General features: G+C 46.0%; 1 protein-coding gene across 2 annotated transcripts; it reads right to left on the bottom strand.

Moving 5' to 3' along the window:
• Nucleotides 1–629: 629 nt before the first annotated feature.
• CD180 (CD180 molecule) lies at nucleotides 630–6,643 on the bottom strand. Of its 2 annotated transcripts, none has more exons than XM_061475724.1 (3): nucleotides 6,290–6,643; nucleotides 3,184–3,350; nucleotides 630–2,719 (listed from the first exon to the last, which is right to left on the bottom strand). In XM_061475724.1, exons 1-3 carry the CDS (start codon nucleotides 6,377–6,379, stop codon nucleotides 1,033–1,035), a joined length of 1,944 nt encoding a protein of 647 aa, XP_061331708.1. In that variant the 5' UTR covers nucleotides 6,380–6,643; the 3' UTR covers nucleotides 630–1,032. The 2 variants fall into 2 exon arrangements, with proteins under 2 accessions (XP_061331708.1, XP_061331707.1); XM_061475723.1 differs by having other exon boundaries at nucleotides 630–2,758; nucleotides 6,290–6,641.
• Between the last annotated feature and the right edge of the window lie 1,293 nt (nucleotides 6,644–7,936).

The following is a 7,936-nucleotide window of genomic DNA, read 5'->3' as shown; positions in this document are numbered from 1 at the left end:
GTATATCCCACTGGAGCAAAGAGACTCCAGTTTCTCTCCAGGGATGCATGCAACATGGGGTAGCTGTCAGCCCCAGGAGCGCCGGTGGCATGAGGTTGCTGCTCCCACTGCACCACCCCCGTTTGCAGTCTCTGATTTTCTCTCCTTTACTCCTTCCAGAGGAAACAGTTCAGGCTGGCACAGGAAAGCCTCATAGCTGTTGGTGTTGGGATTTTGCCCTGTGCAAGCAAAGCATAGGGCCAAGCACCCATGGATTCTTGGCCAAATCTACAAATTTTATGGTTAGAGATGAAATCGCTGCTGGCCCCTGCTTACTATGGAGTCTAGGAAATTGTTATATAATAACAATATATATAATAATATATTATATAATATATAATAATATAATAATAATAATAATTGTTATATAATGGAGTACAGGAGCAGGGCCTGTCCCAGGTGAGAGATGGGCTGAGGTTTAATGTCTGGGAGCTAAGGATCAAAAATACTTTACAGGCTCCCTAATCTGAGTACCCTGGTGAAGAGCTGCCCATTTTTCTCTCATAATGATTCAGGCACTACCAGTCTTACAGGAGTGGGTCTTACGTCGCTATGAATGTTGTGCCTGTTCTTCACAGAAAGATACAGACCCACCTCTTAAACAGCACTGGTTTTCAAGGGCATTAGACAGAGGTGGGTGTTTGGTTGGTTTATGTTTGGGTTTTGTCTGTGGGAGTGGTGGTGGGAGTTTGGTTTTCTTTTTTTTAGTCATTGGATCTTCCCTTTACAACTGCATTAACTGTAGTAGCTGGGGCACCAGGACTAACACTGAGTTGAACTGGGATTTCTCTGTCAGACAAGTTACTCATGTTCAAGGCTTAGGTCATAGTTTATTTTTCCAGCTCTCAATAATTCTTTCATTTTTTTTTTTAATTTACAATAAAAATGGGCAGCGTATTACAAAAGTTAAGAAAATACACGTCACGAAACCAGTAAGTTGTCTTTCATCTTCATACAGTTGCTGTAGAGCTTTTCTGTGTCTCCATCGTACACTTATATTTTCTGGTAATTTTTCTTGACATAGCGAGCACCCCAAAGGAGGATGACAGCACAGAATAAAATAGCCAGGACAACTGCAATGATTCCTCCTGTGGTGATCCCACAGGAGAGAGAGACAGTGGCCAGCTGAGCCCCAGACTGCCATTTGGGTTCAGAGCATCTCGTTTCTTTAGGGTCCTCAATTTTATCCAGATTCTGCTTGTACCAGGTGATTAAATCGATATTGGAGCAGGTACAGTTCAGAGGGTTGTAACTTAAATTGATGATGCAGTGGCCAGCTAGGGGTGCTAGCTTGTCATGTGGTACAAAATGGATTCTGTTGTGTGCAAAATTGAGATAGATGTTCTTGAGGCTTGGAAATACATCTGTGCTGAATGCAGCAAGTTTATTGTGGCTCAGATCAACATGCTGTAACTTCTTGAGACTGTGAAATGCTTGGTTACCTATTGCTGTCAGTTCACAGGATGATAAAATTAGCACCTCTAAATTGGGTAGCTCTTGGAACAGTTTGTCATTTTGCATGATCCCCAACTCAAAGTTATTTTGACTAAGGTCCAAGAATAGGAGGCTTTCCAGGCCTTGAAAGAGATGCTGAATGCTAGTATTAATGTGGGAGGAGGAAAGATTCAGCACTTGCAAGGTGTGCAAATTTCGGAAAGGGCCCTGTGAAGTGTTGATATGAAGAGGAGTGGAAGCAAGGTCCAGCAGCTCCAGGCTAGCACTGTCTTTCATGAACACATCGTGGAGGTGCAGCTTGATGTTGTGGCTCAGATTCAGTTGCCGAAGACTGCTCAAACCACTCAGCGCTTCCTTACAGCAGTCAAAACTTTCGATATAACTCTTACTTAAATCAAGATGCTGAAGCTTTGCCAGTTTCTCCAAACAGCCAGAGCCCAGTTGCAGGAGCTCCGAGTTCCCCTTGATGTGGAGGTGGATAAGGGAGGGGAAGGAAGCAGAGTTGATGTTGCAGAGATGCTCAAAGGAGTTTGCATTCAGAACTAACTCTTCTAGCGAGCTCATGCCACTGATGCCAGCAGGCAACTTGTTGATGTGGGTTTGAGTTAGATCCAGCTTGTGGAGACTGGTCAAGCAATGAAACATGTCGGCGTTCAGCTTCTTGAAGTGCCGTAGCTGCAGATAGAGGTCCTTGACAGAGATACTACAGAGGCCTTGTAAAACATCTGGGGTTATGAAGGGCTCCTTTTCCATACCGTGAAATGTTCCCAGCCAAAGGGTCTGGACTGTGGAGTTCTGTAGCCCCGCCAGGATTCCAGGAATGTCAGCACAGCCCCCAAAGTCCAAACTGTAGAAATGGGACTGGAAAGCTCCAGGTTCAATGTATGTAATGTCATTGCCTTTGAAGATGAGAGTTATATTGCTGGTCTTCTGCAGAAGAGAGACATCTGCTGCTGTGATTGTTTTTATGTTGTTCATTTGAAAGTCAAGGTATTTGAGGTTTTGAGTAGGGAAGTTAGGAGGAAGTTGCAGCGAGGAGATGTGGTTGTTGCCCAAGATGAGTGTATCCAAGCTGTCCAGATTCGTCATTGGAATAAAGGACATACTGGTTATTCCCGTCTGTGTTAAAACAAGCTGCTTCAGGGACTGTGGCCCAACAAAAGCTGTGTCAGACAGAAACATGAGCAGGTTTCCTGTCAGCACAAGTGTCTTCAGCTGCCTGTTGCTGTGAAAGGCACCGTCATATACCCAGTTTATTTGACACCTTGACAAAACAGAAGAAACCAGCGTCAGTGGCCTGTCTAGTAAAGTTGTCCCCATATATATGATAGCCCAAACTGCACTTCATAGCTGTAAAAACTCATGGGCAGTTGCCTTCACCAGGATAAAAGTTTCCTTTTTTCCCAGTACTGCTTGCCTGGTACTTGTAAGCTCCCATTTAAATACAGGGTCCCGGTGAGATGAAAAATCTGCCCTGAAATGACAGATGTGAAGAGGCAACTATGGAAGTCAGGGTGACATGAGGTTTTAAGCATCCAGCTTAATAAAATGAAAATCTGTTTTCCTGATTTCCAGGAAAACAGGAAATGCTGGGCATTTCCAAGGACCAAACTTGTCTTTCTCTAAGTTTTAGGGAACCATATCTTTATAGAAAAGGGAATAAAAAGATTGGCATAGGAATTGGTATACCTTGTTAAGTCCAAGAGGAGAAGAGACTTCAGCTCAGAGAAGGTTGACTTGTCGAGGGAAGGGAGCACGTTGAAGCTGAAGTCGAGGATTTCTGTTGTGACAGGCAGTCCTTCAGGAATCTTCCTCAGTTCTAAACCTTCACAGTTGTAGCTTTTATTTGCTGCAATCTGTGAAAATTAGATAGTGAAACTGCAAGAAGTACACACTGCGGATGTAAACAGGAAAATATGGCACTGAAGAAAACCCAAACCAAACACCCAAACCAATCACAATTTTGAATTATTTAAAAACACAGCAGCCAGAGCCCTGGGGAGCCTCAGCACAGGCTTGCAATGCACGACCCTGGGGTTTGTGGAGTGATTTTAAAACATATGCCTTGAGTCTGTCTTGTACTAACTTGAAGTGTGTCTCATCTGTAGCACTTTCCTATCAAAGTCAGCACATGTGAGGACTGTTTACTTTTCTGGATGAATTATCCCAAAGAAAGAATTCCCACAAGGTACCTTTAAATTCTGAATTTCATTGATCTGGTACAAAGTTTATTCTAAGAGAAGTCTTGAGAAAACCTTGCAGAGAGGATGTAAAAAAAAAGAGCAGGATTGGAAATGTTTCTGGAAGGAAAATATCCAGATTAATTAGATCAGAACTGCAGTTACACCCTGCAGTAAGAGGACAGTGGGAAGGCTTAGCTCAGGCTAGACAAAGATAGCCTTTAAAATTTCTGTGAAGGCTTTTCAGTTTAACTGCAAATAAATCAATCTGTTCTATAGAGAAGTCCACTCTGTGGATACCAGAGACAACTCTTAAAGGTGTCTGATCTGCCTTTGCCTGGTGCCTGCATGAAGGTCGGTCAAGCACAGAGGGAAGAGTCACCCTGACATAGCCTGCTGCGCTGCTCAAGGCAATGGAAATGTTCAGAGCATCACACTCATCCCCTGCCAACCTGTGATGGTAGTGTGGGCTCCTCCAGCATCATGTCAGCCTCCTCCTCACCCAGCCCTGCTCCCAGAGGGAAAGCGGGTGGTCTGTGAGGGGCAGGGTCCCTGTGGCTGTGTGGGAGCCGCAGCTATGGCAATATCCTCCCAGAAAGTTCAGAGATGTTCTGCTTGTAGGGGAGAAAATGCACATATTGCAGACAGCTGGCCAGTCTGACTGTTTTAATTGGACTCAAAGCTATTCTATTAGCCGGAATAAGGCAAGCACAGGGGGCAGTGGGTTGTCTGGAGAGAAACACCCTGGAGCATGGAGTCCATGTTGAGCAGGGAACAGCACAGGTGTCTGTGCTGTGGTCCACTGGGGTTTTGTGGAGGTGCATGTGAACCCTGGGGAGCAGTGCATGGAGTTCATGTCTTTCCGTTCACATGGGACTGTGAGTGTTTGAGAGCAAACCATGCCTGTGGCTTAGGTGAAACAGGTGGGCACTGACTGCTCTTGGTGGCCTCGCTGGAGGGGGTATAACAGCAGTATTTCTTGCAAGCCACAAGCTGTATAGGGTAAGCACTTTCTTCCTTTCCTCTGAAGCACAAATGATATAGCTGGAAGGTGCTGGGGAAGTGCCATGTCCCTGTGCTGCTGCAGGCAGAGCAGCCTGGCGGGCAGAGCAGAGGGATGCAGTAGCAGCATGGTGAAGCCAGGAGGAAGTGGAAAGGGGCTTTAACAACAAAATGCTCCACTGGGTGGGGAGTGTGGTTCCTTGGCCCACCTGTGTCACTGCTGGAGCTCGGACCCCAGGATTGCATCTGCAGGGAGGGACAAGCCAGGTGTGCTCACAGCTGAGCCCCTGTAGCAGATGCTTGGCATGACCTGTGCACAGAAAACCAGCCCAGTAGGTGATGTGACAGCACGTGGCCGTAGCACAGGGGCTGAAAACTAGGTCACAAGAAGTTTCACCTCAACACATGGAAGAACTTCTTTACATTGAGGGTGGCAGAGCACTGGAACAGGCTGCCCAGGGAGGTTGTGGAGTCTCCCTCTCTGGAGACATTCAAAACCCACCTGGATGTGTTCCTGTGTAACCTGCTCTGTGTGGCCCTGCCTTGGCAGAAAGGTTGGACCAGGTGATTTCCAGAGGTCCCTTGCAACCTGTGGAATGTGATTCTATGTGTCAGGTCCAGCCTAGAACAACTGAAATAATATGGTGCTGGTAACTACTGAAATAAATAGCAAAATACAGACTTAGAAAAGCCGGTGTTTTTATTACTGGTAAACAAAGAAGAGCTCATGGAGCTGACTGCTGTGGTGCATGGTTCAGGCAGATAAAAAGTATATAGCTGTCACTGTAAATGAACAGTGCCTATGTTTTACCATTCAAATAAAGCAGTGAGTAAGTGAGCTCTTGCCATATGCTTCAGGGCATGGAGTGCTCTCATGAGGAGCTGAGGAACAATCATCCCCTAAGGTATCCCACTGTGCAACCCTGAGCACTTGGGGATTTGTACATTTAATTCAGTAAGGAATTTGCTATTGGCCCCAGATGTGCACTGTGAAGGGCTGGATCTCCACAGTGCCTCTTCCATACATCAAAATCCTTGTAATTTTTTTTTTTTTCCTTGTCTCCAACATAGAGAAAAAAAAAAAAACCAAAGAAACCCAACACCATTTATGTGTCAGCCTTTTCTCATCCCCTGGAAAAATCCTGGTACTTTCTTACTACCCTCGTATGGTATCGCACATTGACCAAATGGCAAATAGACACACCATCACTCACCACTGTGTACAAATTCCTGTATGGAGAATGCAGCACAAGAGGCAATATCCTTGTATCTGTCCTCTGCCTAGCTCTAACATCCACTAAACACCCCTGTGAAACTTTATCATCCTTAGAGATCCCTGAGAGGTGAAGTATGGTGCTGGGCTCCCAGAGTCCCTGGCAGCAGTAGGAGAGAGCATGAGGATGCACAAAGGGGCAGGTGTGAGGAGGAGAACTGTGGCCGATGTCCCTCAGCACATCTCAAGACACGTGCATTATTTCTCTGATAAAGGCCCTCAGATCCCCCTGAGAGAAACCCCCTGGGAAGTGAAAACAGCCTAACGTCAGCAGGCAGGCATGCACCAGAGATTGTACACAGCTTCTGCATCTCTGGGGGGACCGGCGGCTCTCACTCACCTCCACACACATCTTCTCAGCAGTGCTGGGTGCTCCACAGCTCAGGCCGGTGAGCACTGTGAAAATCAAAAGGCACAAATCACGGGCCATTACGGAGAGAGGCGCGTTGCTAAAATGGGTGATCTGGTGCTATCTTCCCACAAGGAAAGCAAGACTGAGCAGCCAAGGTCACACAGGCTGGGTAAGTCAACTGGAAGGCAGGTCATAAGGAAAAAAATGTTTGCTGAACGTCCCGGATTCAGTGTGAGCAAAACAGTGGTTTCGGAGTGAAAGAGGAACTCCCCTGCTTTAAATATAGTCAAATTACTGTGCACTGACGCTTCTTTGGGGCAGAACAGAATTTTTAAAAACAAGAACTGTGGGAAATTGGCTTTTATACTCATTTAGAGTGCAATGTCCCCACTAGGTACAGGCCAGTTCAGTGTGAAAGGAGGTAGAACAAGAAAAGGGCAGATGAGAATTCAGCATCTCAACAAAGGGGAATTTAATGCAATGAGAAGTTTGAGTTGAAAAGAATTTGATACATTGCTTATGAAAGTCACAAGAGCTCACGAAGCAACTGAAAAGCAGGGCTCTGCTGAGGGGACTGGTGACAATAGTGTACTTGACAGTGTCAGGTTTACAGCTGGACTTGATCTTAAAGTTCTCCAACCCAAATGATTCTATGATTCTAAGATCTGTTCCTATATTGCTGCAAAAAGGACCATAATGCTGACACATGCTTCTCAGTAGAAAGAGCGAAGCTAAAAAACAGTAGTTCAATCTAAAAATGAACTCTTTTCCTCTTGTATTTATATTACAGACAATGATCAGTTTTCTTGAGGGGGACAGTATTTCTAACCATCCCTAAGATGAACATGCATGTGCCAGCTGCAGGCTGTGACAGCAAGACAGGGGCTCTGGTCCTTGCTGCCTGGGACATCACTGAGCACTAGTTCCAGGCAGACAGCTCAACTTGACCTTGTTCCTTTGTCTTTCTTTCTTTCTTAACTGGCTGAGTTATTAGCTTGACAGCTTTGTTCTCAGCAGGCTTAAGTAAGTGGTGCTCTTTGGTCTGTCGAGAAGCTCAACATGACCCAGCAATGCGCAGCTGAAGCCCAGAAAGCCAAGCATATACTGGGCTGCAACAAAAGGAGAGTGACCAGCAGGTGGAAGGAGGTGATCCTGCCCCTGTACTCTGCTCTCATGAGACCTCTCATGAGTACTGCTCACCTGCAGCACTGTGTGCAGTTCTGGAGCACCTAGCACAAGAGAGATGTGAAACTGGGGTGAGTTGAGAGAAGAGCCAAGAGGATGCTCAGAGGGCTGGAGCACCTTCTGCCTCGAAAAGGGGCTTCAGCAGCCTTCCAGTACCTAAAGGTGGTTTACAAGAAATCTGGAGAGGGACTTTTTGGACATGTAGTGATAAGATTAAGTGAATGGCTTTGAACTGGAAGAGGGTAGATTTAGATTAGGAAGAAATTCTTCACTGTGGGAGTGGTGAGGCATGGGCACAGGCTGCCCAGAGAAGCTGTGGCTGTGCCATTGATGGCAGTGTTCAAGGCCAGGTTGGAGGGGGCTTTGACCAGCCTAGTCTAGTGGAAGGTGGCCCTGCCTATGGCAGGTGGGTGGAATGAAATGATCTTTAAAGTCCTTTCCAATTTGAAC

This window comes from Pezoporus flaviventris, unplaced genomic scaffold (assembly GCF_033815535.1).
Source record: "Pezoporus flaviventris isolate CSIRO_AGI_PZ_B2104156 unplaced genomic scaffold, CSIRO_AGI_Pfla_v1 ptg000090l, whole genome shotgun sequence".
Taxonomy (NCBI): Eukaryota; Metazoa; Chordata; class Aves; order Psittaciformes; family Psittacidae; genus Pezoporus; species Pezoporus flaviventris.
Note: the sequence above shows the minus strand (reverse complement) of the source record. Positions and strands in the feature narration are given on the sequence as shown.